Here is a 17561-nt window from a genome sequence, read left to right on the forward strand (position 1 = left end):
TTGGTGGGGAACCCACAGGCATCTGATCTTGTAAGGCTTCCAGGCACTTGACCCTACCATGGGCTATGAACCAGGCCGTCATGAAAGGCTCCGGCTCCCGTACAAACTCCATCTTCTCCATCAGGCCGCCTGGTCTCACCTCCTTTTTCTCTATCGCCATTAACTGTCGTAAACACCCTTAGCCCATCTTCTCCTCCATGCATCTCACTCTGTGCCTGTTGCATTCCCATTCTGCTATCTTGCTCTCACACTGCTTCTTTGCCGACTCACAACTCACAAATGGCACAGTTTCTCGTCGCTTGAGGCCTGTCATAGTTCCCCCTTTCACTGGGTGAGGTTTTCTTTGATTCACCATCCCATTTCTTGATCTTCTCTGCCTGATTTCTTGGGTCACACCTTACTGGGCAGACCTTTTCCTTCCACTTCATTATCCTACAAATGCCACTCCTTGCTCTAGGAGTGCACTTCGACTTCCAGTTCCGACACTCCCTTCTGTAGGCGTAACTTCTGAAGGGCTGGACACCGCTTTGCACCCTTTTGTTCCTTCTATGCCCCATCTGGGCAGAACCTCCTTTTTGTTGTGCACCACTAACCACCACTCCAGAGTTCATGTTCGGCGCCATCGTAGACCATGTAACGGTCGCCATCTTTCTTGTAACTCAAGTTTTCCCCGCATCACCCTCCTCTTCCAGCTGCAAGACTTGATCCTGCTGACTTTGCCAAGTATAATGTGGCATTGGGCAGTAGCCATGGGTGAGGTACTCATGTCTTGTGCCCCGGCATGTTACATGAAAGTGGGGGTCCTAGCTGGGTGTGTAGATTTGTGCATTGAGGGCGCTGCGCCCATGCAGGCCCCATGTAACCGATGACACAGGTTTGCTAGGACCATATGTTAACCAATTCTTGAAAGGAGTCCACCAGTTCTTACAAACAAAGCTTTACTAAACAGCCATTGTACCTATTTACACAGTATAGGGGGTACACAACTTCTCGCATGTTTTTTCATTAATTTAGAGCATCTCAGTACACAGTCTTGTTACTTCCTTGGCCTCATACATTCCTGCCTCCACTGGTCTCATTTCCTTCACCACCACCCAGCTCCCAATCCAAACTACACTTTACATGATACACAGCACTGATGTCATCAAGGGGGAACAGGGCAATATGTCCATCTCCTTACATATACAGGGAGATTGGGAGAGCAAAAGCCATAGAGCTACACAGAGACTAATTAAACTTATGAACTAGTAGGAATGGTGCTAGGTGTTTCAGAATGTTTGATTACACTACAGTTGACTATATTATATGACCACTTGATCCCCCACAGTCCACTGACCTGTGTGATGCCATTGTCAGCACTTGGAACATTACCTTTAATTACACAATTAAAAAAGCACTCCCATCAAAGTTTTCATCCTCTTAATAAATTAGAGTCATCATATTATACAGCACTGTGTACTTACAATTGCTCATTTTGCCTTTCTACCCAGCTACAGTAATTCTTCTCTTTTTTCTGCTCTATGTATAAACAGAAATCTATTGCTCTGCATTTATCATTCCTCTCTTCAACTCCTGACCCAGCTGCTCCCTCCTTTCCCCTGTCAGGGACTTTTGGGTTGTGTGCCCACAATGCATTTTTTAAGCGTTTCCGCAGTGGCAATTCCGCCTCGGAAATGCTTAAAAAATGCATGGTAGAAGGCCTGCCATGTTCCCCAATGATAATCCGCATGTGCTGTGCACATGCTGCAGAAGTTTCCGTTGCAGATTATCATTGCAGAAAAATCCGCAGCATGTCCATTAATTTTGTGTAATCGCAGATTTTCGCAGCTATTGACTTGCATTGAATTGCATAACATCCGTATGACTACATGTGCACATGCGGATATTAAGCGATTCAATGTGCGGATGATACCCGGGTCTGGAGAAGAGGAGACTCTCCTCCAGACACGGGTACCATAGTACCTGTAAAGAAAAGAATTTAAAATAAAAAATAAACATTATACTCACCTTCCGATGTCCCCCGGTCTCCTCAGCGATGCATCCTGGCTCCCTGGCGGCTCGCGATGGTCTAAAAGGACCTTCCATGACATCATTTAGTCATGTGACAGGTCACGTGACCACTGACGTCGGCGGTCGCATGACCTGTCACATGACTAAATGATGTCATGGAAAGTTCTTTTAGACCACCGCGAGCCGCCCAACACGCCGGACGGACCGGAGAAGGAGACCGGGGGCCATCGGAAGGTGAGTATAATGTTTATTTTTTATTTTTTACTATTTTATTCTTTTTTTAACTATTAACTTGGTCACACTATAAAAATCCATGCCGGTTGCATGGATTTATATAGTGTGACCAAGTTGTCAAGCACTTTCCAAGTGATGCTAAAATCGCTTGGAAAAGCGCTTGACAACCCGCATGCGAAATTGCATGTGAAAAACGAGGGATATACGCTTGTCCCTGGCAGAAAAACACATGTACAATCCGCATGCGTTTTTTCAGCCAGGGAGATGCAGAAACGCTCAAGAAAAAATCCGGAGCATTTCTGCATCGTGGGCACATAGCCTTGCAGTTACTCATGACTCATGAAGGGAAAAGATGCTTCCTGTTTCTACATAAAGCTTAGAAGGATTCAGCTTGTCTGTTTTTAATTAAGTGATGTCATAGACCTAATGGAAAACAGAAGAATTAACTGGGTAGAAGAGCAAAATAACCAGTTGTACACAGTGCTATATAATATGATTGTAATATATTAAGAGAATATCAATTTTGATGGGAGTACTTCTTTTAAGGTGTCTCTTCAAATCCACAGTAGTTAAATTTATTATGGACTATTTTATATAAATCTGTCATTGCAGATCTATCTATCTAGAAATCTATCTATCACTCAAGTTAATAAATGTTACAGAGACAAGTGGAGGAAGAAAAATGTTATTACCTTGTTGTATGTTGGTAATTGGTGCCACAGTGTTTGAACCTTGAAACTTTAGATCAGAGATTCCATCCATGAGAGGGAAGTGGGAGGGATGTTAGAAGGAAGAAACCGTGGGCAGTAATTTATCCATCTTGACACTGTATAGGATGGGATTTTTGTAGGTGGAGTAGGCATCACTGAGGATTCCAATGAGGGGGCTGAACAACTTTGGCAACAAAGCCAGAGCACACTGTCTTTTTGGAAATGTACCTACATATGAATATGAAGGTTTTCACTGAACCACTCACATATAGTAGAATATAAAATACATTGTATTGTACATAATTAAAAGCATTTTTAAACATACTTAACAAACATGAGGTTCAAAGAACAAGAGGTGGTCATGGTGGTCCTTACAGTATATTACATTATGGGTAAGCAGTGACACTTTACTATTCTAACAAAGTATGATTTTGCTTTTTCTTACTTGGGTCAATATCAGACTGTTCCAATGAATGGCAGCCATCTTTAATATGTTATAGGGGTGAATACTGACCCCTTTTTACTTGGATTTACCATCTTTACTTAATCCTTGCTCTTTGAACCCTATTTTTGTGAAGTATGTTTAAAAACGCTTTTAATTATGTTCAATAAAATTTATTTTATATTTTACTTTGTGGGTATATTCAGATGTAGGTATTAATATTGGTGTAACCCACTCTCCTTGCTTTTCCATATACTGATGGAGAGACTGATATCAATATGTCTCTAGCCAAAGTGAGTGCTTTTTTAATACTATTGGGAAATGTAGCCTAGAGGCACAGAAGGAGAGCTGGCAAGAAGTTCAGAAAAACATTAACAGACCACACGGATAGCTGCAGGGAACTGAAAAGGATATAAAACATTGGTGGGAAATATTGGGGAGTTTAAAGACTCATTTCAGGGATTATATATATATATATATATATATATATACAGTACAGACCAAAAGTTTGGACACACCTTCTCATTTAAAGATTTTTCTGTATTTCAATGACTATGAAAATTGTACATTCACACTGAAGGCATCAAAACTATGAATTAACACATGTGGAATTATATACTTAACAAAAAAGTGTGAAACAACTGAAAATATGTCTTAAATTCTAGGTTCTTCAAAGTAGCCACCTTTTGCTTTGATGACTGCTTTGCACACTCTTGGCATTCTCTTGATGAGCTTCAAGAGGTAGTCACCGGAAATGGTCTTCCAACAATGTGAGTTCCCAGAGATGCTTAGCACTTGTTGGCCCTTTTGCCTTCACTCTGCGGTCCACCTCACCCCAAACCATCTCGATTGGGTTCAGGTCTGGTGACTGTGGAGGCCAGGTCATCTGGCGTAGCACCCCATCACTCTCCTTCTTGGTCAAATAGCCCTTAGACAGCCTGGAGATGTGTTTGGGGTCTTTGTCCTGTTGAAAAATAAATAATGGTCCAACTAAATGCAAACCGGATGGAATAGCATGCCGCTGCATGATGCTGTGGTAGCCATGCTGGTTCAATATGCCTTCAATTTTGAATAAATCCCCAACAGTGTCACCAGCAAAGCACCCCCACACCATCACACTTCCTCCTCCATGCTTCATGGTGGGAACCAGGCATGTAGAGTCCATCCGTTCACCATTTCTGCATCGCACAAAGACACGGTGGTTGGAAACAAAGATCTCAAATTTGGACTTATCAGACCAAAGCACAGATTTCCACTGGTCTAATGTCCATTCCTTGTGTTCTTTAGCCCAAACAAGTCTCTTCTGCTTGTTGCCTGTCCTTAGCAGTGGTTTCCTAGCAGCTATTTTACCATGAAGGCCTGCTGCACAAAGTCTCCTCTTAACAGTTGATGAAGAGATGTGTCTGCTGCTAGAACTCTGTGTGGCATTGACCTGGTCGCTAATCTGAGCTGCTGTTAGCCTGCGATTTCTGAGGCTGGTGACTTGGATAAACTTATCCTCAGAAGCAGAGGTGACTCTTGGTCTTTCTCTCCTGGGGCGGTCCTCATGTGAGCCAGTTTCTTTGTAGGGCTTGATGGTTTTTGCAACTGCACTTGGGGACACTTTCAAAGTTTGCCCAATTTTTCGGACAGACTGACCTTCATTTCTTAAAGTAATGATGGCCACTCATTTTTGTTTACTTAGCTGCTTTTTTCTTGCCATAATACAAATTCTAACAGTCTATTCAGTAGGACTATCAGCTGTGTATCCACCTGACTTCTGCACAACACAACTGATGGTCCCAACCCCATTTATAAGGCAAGAAATCTCACTTATTAAACCTGACAGGGCACACCTGTGAAGTGAAAACCATTTCCGGTGACTACATCTTGAAGCTCATCAAGAGAATGCCAAGAGTGTGCAAAGCAGTCATCAAAGCAAAAGGTGGGTACTTTGAAGAACCTAGAATATAAGACATATTTTCAGTTGTTTCACACTTTTTGTTAAGTATATAATTCCACATGTGTTAATTCATAGTTCTGATGCCTTCAGTGTGAATGTACAATTTTCAAAGTCATGAAAATACAGAAAAATCTTTAAACGAGAAGGTGTGTCCAAACTTTTGATCTGTACTGTATATATATATATATATATATATATATAATCTATTTTTTTATATATTTTTTAGTTTTAAATGCCTAAACAAGCTTTTTTAAGATTGGCAAAAACCTTGTGACAATCTCCAAGTAAGAGTAATGGTTCAACAAATCTGAATAACAAAAAATGTCAGACTTATGCAAAAAAAAAGTCATACATCACTATTATAAAAGGCATGCAATATAGTGTGCCTTCTTTACCTTCTCAGCAGACTGAGCAGTGCCAAAGAAGATTGGAATGAAGGCCAGCCAAACAATGCAGGTGGTATACATGGTGAAGCCAATAGGCTTTGCTTCGTTAAATGTCTCAGGAACTCCACGGGTTTTGATAGCATAAACAGTGCAGGTTACCATAAGAAGCATGCTGTAGCCCAAAAGACAAATGAGGGAAAGGTCTGAAATGTCACATTTGAGCACTCCTCGTGCAAGTTGTGGGTCCGGTGTACGTTGGTTCTCATAATCCACTATAGGTCGAGATGGGTCCACAAAAAACCACACAAGCACACCCAGTAATTGGACAGAAGAAAGACTAGCAGTGATTACCAGCTGAGAAGATGGGCTGATATATTTTGGTGCACTGACTGATCTTTTACCCTGTTCAAAAATACGGTAGATTCGGTTAGTTTTTGTGAGCAATGCAGCATAGCTAATGCTCATTCCGAGGCCCAAAAATACCCTTCGCAGTGAGCAAGTTCCATAGCCAGGTTGGGCCACCATAATAAACGTGTTGACATAACACAAGAAAATGCCAGTAAGAAGGACATAACTTAGCTCTCGACCAGACGCCTTAACAATTGGAGTATCGTTGTATCTCATGAAAGTGCCCACAACAATCAGCGTTGCTAAAATTCCAAGCACAGCAAGAAGTAAGGGCACTACAGCCCAAGGAGAACTCCACTCAAGCTTGATCACCGGAATGGGAGTGCAGAATGTGTGGTTCTCATTTGGTCTCATATGGATAGGGCATCTCTTGCAGGTGTAGGCATCAAGTTGGTACTGATAACCTTCACATTTTTCGCAATGCCAACAGCAGGGCATTCCTTTTACCACCTTCTTCCGCTCACCTGGAAGGCAAGGCTGGCTGCAGACAGAAGGGGGGATCTGAAGGAATTGGTAAGAGGTAGAATGTGTACCAGGCCAATGCATACGATCAATCTTGCCAACAAATTCAATGATAAAGAAAGAGGAAAGGAAGAGGAAAGCTTAGGTTAGTTTAACACAATGCATGTGTAAAATAAAATGAAAAGGATACAAAAGGTAAAATAATAAGATATAAGAATTAGATCACATTGCATTATTTTCAAAACAGTAACATATTCTTCATTCTTTCTCTCTTTATTAACATTTTTTCAGCTACTTCATCCCTTTGCTCTTTAAATATTCTCCACTTTTAAAAAAGTGGTTCCCAAATTATAGAACTCCTGTAAAAAAAAGCTAAATTATAGAACTAGTGTAAAATAAAAAAGGCTGAAGACTTTGCCAGCTAAATGGTACATTTCTAAAACATCAAACCAATTAGTTTAAGAAACCATACGATGATTTTCCACTCCATTATAATAAGTCACAATAAATGTCAAAAATGAATCGTCATGACCCACAAGAAAACCGCAATTTTACATGCTTGTTTGCATGCATCACTACTATAAATTAAAGGGAACCTGTCACAAGAAAAAATGCTATTAACCTGAGATATGCGGTTAATCTGCAGGTTAATAGCATTATTAACCTGCCCAGCGGCTGCATTTACCCGAACGCTGCGGGGAGAACTTTATTAACTTTATTCTCCCCAGCAGCAATCCGGTTTCAGTCACGGGGGCGGTGCCGGCGCAGGTTCAGTTATTGTTCTGAGTATACAGAGCGGATGTAACAGCACCCCCAGCCCTGACTGACACTGGATCTGCATTGGGGATGGCTGTCAGTCAGTGGGGTGCGGTTACTCAGAGCGGTGACTGAACCAGAGCCTGCACCGCCCGCGTGACTGAAACCCGAACGCTGCCAAGGATAATAAAGTTCATTTTCTTCATGCAGCATTCAGCTATGTGCAGGCCCCGGGCAGGTTCGTAACGCTATTAACATGCAGATTAACCCCATATCTGCAGGTTAATAGTGTTTTTTCTGGTGACAAGTTCTCTTTAACCCCTTTCTGACGTGGAGCTTAACAGTGCGCCCCATGTCAGATCCCCCTGTTTGGTGCGGGCTCCGGCGCTGAGCCCCCACCTTTCTGGGTACATGTCAGCGGATCCATACAGCCGACATGTGCTGCAACAGCCGCAGGTGGACTCGTGATCCACCCGCGGCTGTTACCTAGTTAAGTGCTGCTGTCAATCTATGACAGTGGCATTTCACTAGCTCTGCCAGGAAGCGTGTCATAGGCCCCGCCCATCGACGACCCCGTCACATGATCGCGGGTCGCTGATGGGTCGGCATGACAACCCCGGGTCTGCAGGAGACCACTGTGATTGTCACTGCCAGATTGCTATGAGTGCCACCCAGCGGTCGGTGCTCATGGCAAGTGAGCAAATCTGCTACACACAGACGATCTGATCATCGCCTGTGTGTAGCACAGGCAATCAGACAAGTGCAACTTCTAGTCTCCCATGGAAGCTATTGAGACATATATAAAGTGTAAAAAAATCAGCTCAGTGCGCAAAAAATAAGCCATCACCCGGCCTAAGATCACGAAAAATGGAGACGCTGCGGTTTTTTAAGCAAACTTTGGATTTTTTTTTCACCACTTTAATAAAAAAGAACCTATACTTGTTTGGTGTCTACGAACTCGTAATGACCTGGAGAATCATAATGGCAGGTCATTTTTAGCATTCAGTGAATGTGCTAAAAAAACAAACAAAAAACAACTGTGGAATTGCACTTTTTTTGCAATTTCACCGCACTTGGAATTTTTTTCCCGTTTTCCAGTACATGATATGGTAAAACCAGTGTTGTTGTTCAAAAATACAAATTGTCCTGCAAAAAATATCCTTCACATGGCCATATTGACTGAAAAATAAAAAAGTTATGGCTCTGGGAAGAAGGGGAGCAAAAAACGAAAACGCAAAAACGGAAAATGCTCTGGTCATAAAGGGGTTAAAGGCATGCACTATACTGTGCCTTTACCTTTTCAGCAGACTGAGCAGTGCCAATGAAGATTGAAATGAAGACCAGCCAAACAACACTGGTGCTATACATGATGCAACCATTAGGTTTTGCCTTGTTAAATGTTTCAGGAACTACACGGGTTTTGGTATTACTCTCACTACTAATGTAGACGGCACAAGCCTCTGAGCTCAGTGATTGGTGGCAGCGGTGATGTGCACTATCGACGTGATATTACCACTGCAGTCAAAACACTGAGACAGAAGCAACGGTGGAGAGCTGGCACTGGACCTGAGGAGGGTAAGTACTATCTGATTCTCTTATTTTACATGAGTTCTTTGAGAACCATTCTTTTTAAGTGGGAAACCCCATTTTATTTAGTTAATTCATTGATTCTTCTCTTACTTTGAGGTGAAGATGATCAGCCCATTGTCCAATCACTTTGTATTCAGGGGTTCCATTGTGGATCTGGTACTGATAAATTTCATAGCGACCTGGAGCATCACCATTCTCATTAAATGTCACTGGTGTGCCAGCAATTCCTGCAAAATGATATCTGCTTGAGTTACAAGTAGTATATACAATAACAAGAAACCTGCAACGCAGATGTGAAATAAAAGAAAAAAGTTTTATTTCACTCTGCAGTCTACATCACGCGTACATTTCAACATGAAAAATTTGGTGAAATTGTCATAATGTCATACTTTAAATCAACCTCTTCTTTTACCTTCATACTTTGCCTCCATTACTGGTTATACATTTTTCCACACTTAATTTATAATTGTAGAAGTAAGAATAATATTTACTAGTGCAATCGAGTGCCATTGTGTGCTTTACAATGGCTACATATACCAACATTGTTAAAAACAAAAGTGAACAATACTGCTTGAAGGAACTGCCATTTAAATTTTACCAGATCGTACCCACTTGTACCCATCGCAATACAAACTTAAAGTGATGAATCTTAGATGTCAAGTTTAATAGGCTCTGCACTGAAATGTATTTCTAGTAACCAATTTATCTTTGTGTTTGACTATATACGTGATATGTCTATATTATGGGTTTTCTACCTGACTTTACACTTTATCTCTTCAGTCCTTTGGAATATCTGCATATGTATTTTCCGTAGTATTTGTAATGTACTTAAGTAATTTAGTCTTTGTGTCCTGTTTACCTGTCTGTGTATTTGTCTGACTGACCCATTTATGTCCATTTAAGTATTCATCATAAGCGCCTGCCTGTCCACATTTATGTCTTTGTCCAATTTATTTATACAGTTTTCTATCTATACATCTGTATTTCCAGTGCATATATCTGCCTCAGGGATAACACTAACAAGAACAATATTTGGATCAGACATTGTAAGTGGGTTCTTTTTTTTTCTAAATAAGAACTATTTTAATATTTTTTTAAGTTTTTACAAGTTGGTATTCATAATTAAAGCTTTACACTGTAGAATATACAATGTATTTTGTATTAAACACTGATCAATACACTCACACAAAACATTTCCATTAATATGCCATGTATATGTTTTCTAATAGAAATCTAACTTAAAGGATTATTCTCAAGTTTCAAAGTTATCCCTTATCCTTAGTATAGGGATACTTTTCCAATAACCAGATGTCTAACCGCTGGGACCCCCACCGATTCAGAGTGTGAATAGAGTGGTGGTCAATCATGCGCACTGCAACTCAATTCACTTGGAGTGCCAAAGACCAGTCCATTGTAGCTCAGCTCGGTTATTTCTGGTGGTCCCAATGAAAATGATAAATGGAGAAGCTGTGCACGTTATTGACCACCACACCATTCATATAGAGTTCTTCAGAGCCCTGGTTTATGGGATTGCTGAGGGTTCCATTGGTCGGATACTCAATGATCAGGAAGCTATTACCCATCCCATGGGAAGGAGATAACTTCCAAACTTGAGGATACCCCTTTAAGATGTATTTAGAGAGGCTAAGAATTGACTCTGTGCAAATATTTCTCAGCCTGAATATTGACCCAAGTAGATATGCCAGCAATCACCCAACAAACAAAAAGCTTATTATTAGAGTGTCTGAATCATTTATGTCAGCATAAAAAATCATTGTTACCGGTAGCACATTACCCAATGTAATCAGAGGATGTGCTGCCAATATCATGATGCTGTGTGGGACAGAATAATCATATTAATTGTCTTTACCTGTGAAATTGACATTACGTATGTACTTCAATAGTTCAGCTCCATCAACTGGGTCCATGCGGCTGCACAGTCCAACACTCCCAGGACATACAGCTTTGTGTATGTTATGAAGGGCATGAGCCATTGCATACACTGCATCAATAACAAATTGTACCTTGCCTTCCTGTTCATATGCAGATCCCACACCAATTCTCTCCTGATCTGTGTGAAAGAGAAATGCAGATAAGTATATGTGTATGTGTGTATATATATATATATATATATATATATATATATATATAAGCTTATGATAATCCTTAAAGGACCACCTCAAAATGCACAAATGCTAAGAAGATAAATAGATAGATATATAATCAAATAATACACTGCTCAAAAAAATAAAGGGAACACTGAAACAACAGAATATAACTCCAAGTAACTCAAACTTCTGTGAAATCAAACTGTCCACTTAGGAAGCAACACTGATTGACAATCAATTTCACATGCTGTTGTGCAAATGGAATAGACAATAGATGGAAATTATTGGCAATTATCAAGACACACTCAATAAAGGAGTGGTTCTGCAGGTGGGGACCACAGACCACATCTCGGTACCAAAGCTTTCAGGCTGATGTTTTGGTCACTTTTGAATGTTGGTTGTGCTTTCACACTCGTGGTAGCATGAGATGGACTCTACAACCCACAGAAGTTGCTCAGGTAGTGCAGCTCATCCAGGATGGCACATCAATGCGAGCTGTGGCAAAAAGGTTTGCTGTGTCTGTCAGCGTAGTGTCCAGAGGCTGGAGGCACTACCAGGATAGAGGCCAGTACACCAGGAGACGTGGAGGGGGTCGTAGGAAGGCAACAACCCAGCAGCAGGACCGCTACCTCCGCATTTGTGCAAGGAGGAACAGGAGGAGCACTGCCAGAGCCCTGCAAAATGACCTCCAGCAGGCCACAAATGTGCATGTGTCTGCACAAACGGTTAGAAACCGACTCCATGAGGGTGGTATGTGGCCTGACGTCTACAGATGGGGGTTGTGCTCACAGCCCAACACCGTGCAGGACGCTTGGCAATTGCGACAGAACACCAGGATTGGCAAAGTTGCCACTCGCGCCCTCTGCTCTTCACAGATGAAAGCAGGTTCACTCGGAGCACATGTGACAGATGTGACAGAGTCTGGAGATGCCATGGAGAGTGATCTGCTGCCTGCAACATCCTTCAGCATGACCGATTAGGCAGTGGGTCAGTAATGGTGTGGGGTGGCATTTCTTTGGAGGGCCGCACACCCATCCATGTGCTCGCCAGAGGTAGCCTGACTGCCATTAAGTACCGAGATGAGATCCTCAGACCCCTTGTGAGACCATCTGCTGGTGCAGTTGGCCCTGGGTTCCTCCTAATGCAGGACAATGCCAGACCTCATGTGGCTGGAGTATGTCAGCAGTTCCTGCCAGATGAAGGCATTGAAGCTGTTTCCCAGACCTGAATCCGATTGAGCACATTTGGGATATCATGTCTCACTCCATCCACCAAAGTCACATTGCACCACAGACTGTCCAGGAGTTGGCGGATGCTTTAGTCCACGTCTGGGAGGAGATCCCACAGGAGACCATCCGCAACCTCATCAAGAGCATGCCCAGGCGTTGTAGGGAGGTCATACAGGCACGTGGAGGACACACACAATACTAAGCCTCATTTTGACTTGTTTTAAGGACATTACATCAAAGTTGGATCAGCCTCTAGTGTGTTTTTTCACTTTAATTTTGGGGGTGACTCCAAATCCAGGCCTCCATTGGTTAATAAATTTGATTTCCATTGATGATTTTTGTGTGGTTTTGTTGTCAGCACATTCAACTTTGTACAGAGCAAAGTATTCAATGAGAATATTTCATTCATTCAGATCTAGGATGTGTTATTTCAGTGTTCCCTTTTTTTTTTGAGCAGTGTATATATATACATATACACTGCTCAAAAAATAAAGGGAACACTGAAATAACACATCCTAGATCTGAATGAATGAAATATTCTCATTGAATACTTTGCTCTGTACAAAGTTGAATGTGCTGACAACAAAATCACACAAAAATCATCAATGGAAAACAAATTTATTAACCAATGGCTTATTAACCAATTTATTTATTAACCAATATATATATATATATATATATATATATATATATGTCTTGTAATAATAGAGTATAAGAAAAATGGATCTGGTCCCCTAGTCTATAGAGTACCATGATTTTTGCATTTTTCATGATTTGTGTTTAGGTGGTAGGAAAAAAGGCTGCAACTCATAGCGCTAAAGCCCCTTCAAACTGCTGATCAGTGAGCGTGCCACAAGTGGAACCTTAACTGATCATTTATTGATAAGCTATTCTAAGAGTAAGTAAATTAAATTTCTAGTGGAGCTCTGCACTTTTTCTGAAACAATATGGAGGTCCGCTATAAATGTGAATGTTCCGTGTACTGTTCTGTTATCATCAGTTATATATGAAATTATGGTACTTAAAGAGGTTGTCCAGTCTAAAATGACAAGTCTGCAATAATTAGTCTGCATAGAGTGACTGTAGACTTGTGAATCTGCCCAGCGCACACACTGCGTGTTGTGAGGATTTGCTGGTGTCAGTGCTGGGAACGGCAGTCACATGACCACAAGTATGTGAGTTGTATACTGTCGGCCATAACCCGACTAGACTGTTTCCGGATCGCTAAATACAAGTGTACTGCGCGAGGCCGGAAACAGACTAGTCGGGTTCTGGCAGGGAACATGCATAGTTGCAGTCACGTGACCGCCATTCCTGGTTCTGACATCGGCAAATGTTGAGAGCACATAGTGTGTGCGATGGGAGCATTCACAAGTCAGCAGTCACATACAGCGACTGTAGACTTGTCATTTTACACTGAACAACCCCTTTAACAGCATTACAAGAAAGTAGTACTGGAAAAACAGCTGTGAATAGCGTAGCCATGTATTATAATTAACATGAAGGCTATGATGAGAGATGTTAGAAAAAAGCAAAATAGGGTGCAGATAATTTTGCTGACTGGTCTGTGGATTCATCTGCAACATAATTGACATTCTGAAGTTTAAAAAAATCCACAACATGCTCTTTTTTCTGTCCATATTTTTTCAAAACCCCATCCACATGAATTGTACTGTAACTTGCTGCAGATTCCATTTAAATGAAAGGGTTTGTCCACTACAACTATTTACACTAAAATTGGGCCAGAGGAAAGTGCAGCTCTGTTTGGATGGAATGTTAAGGCCATAGCCAATTAGTGGTCACTGACTGGATGAAGTGGTCATGTGATGTCCCCCGTCAGAAGAGGAAATGAGGAGACCACAGATTGCAGCGCATGTAGGAGTGGCGGGGATCCAGTAAGTGGTTTTCTGCTTTTTTTCTGTTTACCATACATTTCTCAAAACAAACTTGCATTTACTTCCAAGTTTTGGAAGTTACTTGATTGTGATAAAAGAGTAAACAGGCAACTAAAGTTATTACAAATGTATTTAGATTTAGATTGCAGATCTATTATATAATCCATTCAAAAAATTCAAGTTTTTACTCCTGCATAGTAGCTCACATACTGAATTGCCAATCAAACACTATGAAAGAACATGATAAAAGAAATGTATGCTGCAAGACTGAACTCCATACTTGTTGACTGTGTCTATAACTTACTGGTGCATTTCTTTCCATGACCACCTCTGCGTAATGCATTTCTGCTCAGTCTGCAATGAAAATTGTCTTCCCAGAATTCAGCAAACCAGACATTCCTTCTATTATTGTCTAGTGTCCGACTAGTAAAATAACGGTCAAACCCTAAGTAAGAGAAAAATCTAAATATAACAACACATTAGAGGATAAAGGAAACTTGAAGAAAGATGTTTAGAACAAAAAACAAAATGTATGCTTATGTGAATAAACCTCTGACTGATGCCCTCCTTGGTAGTATGGTGACAGCTCCTTCTGCCACTTCCTCCTGTTGAAGTACTGGAGAAATCTTTGAACCCCAACTGTCGGAGCCAACCCACATGAAATGTCCGGTTTGATTTGCCCTCTTTGCTGCTGCAAGTACTCGCCTGTGGAAAAAACAGTCAAAATAAAAGTAAATGTCATCCACAAGGACCAATGTTTATCATACTCGGCATGTAGAACACAAGCAACAAAGGCTTTCTGCTTAGTTGTGAAAATAAATTCTCATCTGCAACGTAGAATTAGGCTGTGTGCCCACGATGCGTATTTCATGCGTTTTTGGTGCGGAAATTTCCGCAGCGTAAACGCCTGATAAACGCATGGTAAGCCTTCTGCCATGGTCCCCTATGCAATTCCGCACTTTCAATGCCCATGCTGCGGATTTTTCCGCAACGTTTATGCTGCGCTCAAAAATCCCCAACATGTCCATTAATTTTGCGGAAGCGCAGCGTTTTCGCTGCTATTGACTTGCATTAGAACGCGCCAATTCCGCATCACTGCATCTGTACTTGCGTAATTGGCGCGTTCTAATGTGCGGATGGTACCCAGGTGTAGAGGAGAGGAGAGTCTCCTCCACACCCAGGTACCATAAAAAAAAGAATAAAATAAAAAATAAAGATTATATTCACCTTCTGGCGGCCCGCGCCGCGCTCCTTCTCCTTTGCCGGCACATCGCGTTGGACTGTAGGACCTGCGGTGACGTCACAGTCATGTGACGGCAGGTCCTTCAGTACAGGGCATCGCGATATCCCGGCAGCCAGGAAAGAGCACAGCAACACACCCTGAGCCATCAGAAGGTAAGTATAGGTTTATTTTTTTATTTTTAACCATTCTAAAGGTCACACTATATAAAGCCATGCCGGTTACATGGATTTATATAGTGTAAAGTTGACAAGCACTTTCCAAGTGATGCTAAAATCGCTTGGAAAGCGCTTGACAACCCGCATGCGGAAATGCAAGTGAAGAACGCTTCACATCCGCATGTCCCTGGCAGGAAAAGCACATGTACAATCCGCATGTACAATCCGCATGTACAATCCGCATGCACAATCCGCATGTACAATCTGCATGTACAATCCGCATGCGGAAACGCATGTGAATCCGCATGTATTACGCAGGAAAAACGCATGTACAATCAGCATGTACAATCCGCATGTACAATCAGCATGTACAATCCGCATGTACAATCCGCATGTACAATCCGCATGTACAATCTGCATGTACAATCCGCGTGTACAATCCGCATGCACAATCTGCATGTACAATCCGCATGTACAATCCGCATGTACAATCCGCGTGTACAATCCGCATGCACAATCTGCATGTACAATCTGCATGCGTTTTTTCTGCCAGGGAGATGCAGAAACGCTGCAGAAATTTTCTGCTTCATTTCTGCATCATGGGCACATAGCCTAACACAAGCTTTTCTGAAATCTTTTTTTCAGTGATGAAAACAAATTACAAGGTGAAATTATTCTCTCTTGACTATAATTTCATTAAGGCCACGACCCCACTATCAATATTTGGTCAGTATTCAGTCAGTATTTTTTCTCAGGAGTGAGAGCCAAATCCAGGAGTGAGTGATAAATGCAGAATTGGTGACTTGTTTCTATTATACCTTTTCTCTGATTGTTCCTCACCTGGTTTTGGCTCCCACTCCTGAGAAAAAATACTGACCAAATACTGATAGTGGGGCCATGGCCGTAGACACTCTTCATTAAGTAGAAAGCCTTAAAATCGAATCTAATATGTCATGCACGCTGCCCGATTCGGGATCCATATTATATGGATCCCAAAAACAGTGCTAATTTGTGCCTACAATCTTTTATCATGGAGCAAAAGAAAAATGCAGAGAACTAAAAGGTAGCTTGTTCTAAAGTATTCCATAATACTGAGCTACTCTCACTAAAATACATTGCTGGTCGGGGAAAATATGATGATCCATAGAGGCAGCAAAAGGCAGCAAACACAGTGCAAACTGTACTGTCATACTGTATGAGTCATACAAATTGCATAAACTGGTGTAAAAAATCTAAGACTATAGCAGAACCATAGCTACTGAAAGGTGGGAGAGGCAGAGGTTGCCCCGGCCAAGCTTTCAGAGGGGCCCACCCAGAGCTACCTTCAACTGTACGAGTGTGTGCAGCACACCAATATAGTTAAGCTGTGCAGTAGAACAGGGAGATATGATCTCCCTGCACTAACGCTCTCCTTTCTGTAGACCGCAGGCCGTTTTATGCCTTAAGTCTACAGAAAGGCAGGGTGATGGAGTAACTGAGGCGCCGGCGCATGCACAGGACGTCAGAGTGTGGCGCAAAAGATGTTGGCCCATTATACTGTGTATAGGGGAGCTGTAATATTATAACTGCATATTAACATATTTGGCGCCAAATTTGTCCAGATAATTAATAAAGTAAAGAATATTTGATATATACACATTTATATTTTCAAAATATGGATTTGATAAAAGGTTGGCATAAGAAATAAGGCAGAGTTTTTCACCTGATATCATCTTCACTTGCAAAGATGATGACAGCTCGGGCATTGGACGTCTCCAGAAGTCTTCGTATTATCTTATCATATTCTCCTGCCTTTGGCTCCCGAGGAATTTTAACTGATTGTGCTACACACAAACCTCCTGCAAATACAAGGCAAAAATCCTATTTTATTGTGGTTTTAGACTTCACCGGCAAAACTAAGCACATAGTTTACATGAACCACAGATGAACACTAATAGACATGCTCATTTTCCCTGCAATATACACGCTACATAATTAATAAAGCTGTTTTT

General features: G+C 41.5%; 1 protein-coding gene across 2 annotated transcripts in view; it reads right to left on the reverse strand.

Moving 5' to 3' along the window:
- Positions 1-17561, reverse strand: part of GRM4 (glutamate metabotropic receptor 4) — a 238660-nt gene that overhangs the window by 36842 nt on the left and 184257 nt on the right. The window contains exons 4-9 of one of the 2 annotated variants that reach the window (XM_073666513.1): positions 17273-17408; positions 14723-14877; positions 14477-14617; positions 10811-11011; positions 9031-9167; positions 5734-6687 (exon numbers count right to left, since the gene is read on the reverse strand). In XM_073666513.1, coding sequence (XP_073522614.1) covers positions 5734-6687; positions 9031-9167; positions 10811-11011; positions 14477-14617; positions 14723-14877; positions 17273-17408 — 1724 coding nt within the window. The remainder of the gene's footprint in view (positions 1-5733; positions 6688-9030; positions 9168-10810; positions 11012-14476; positions 14618-14722; positions 14878-17272; positions 17409-17561) is intronic. The other variant, XM_073666514.1, reaches the window with a different exon arrangement.

The sequence above is a fragment of the Phyllobates terribilis genome, unplaced genomic scaffold, assembly GCF_046119375.1.
Source record: "Phyllobates terribilis strain yellow unplaced genomic scaffold, ASM4611937v1 Scaffold_2__4_contigs__length_985480577, whole genome shotgun sequence".
NCBI classification, from domain to species: Eukaryota; Metazoa; Chordata; class Amphibia; order Anura; family Dendrobatidae; genus Phyllobates; species Phyllobates terribilis.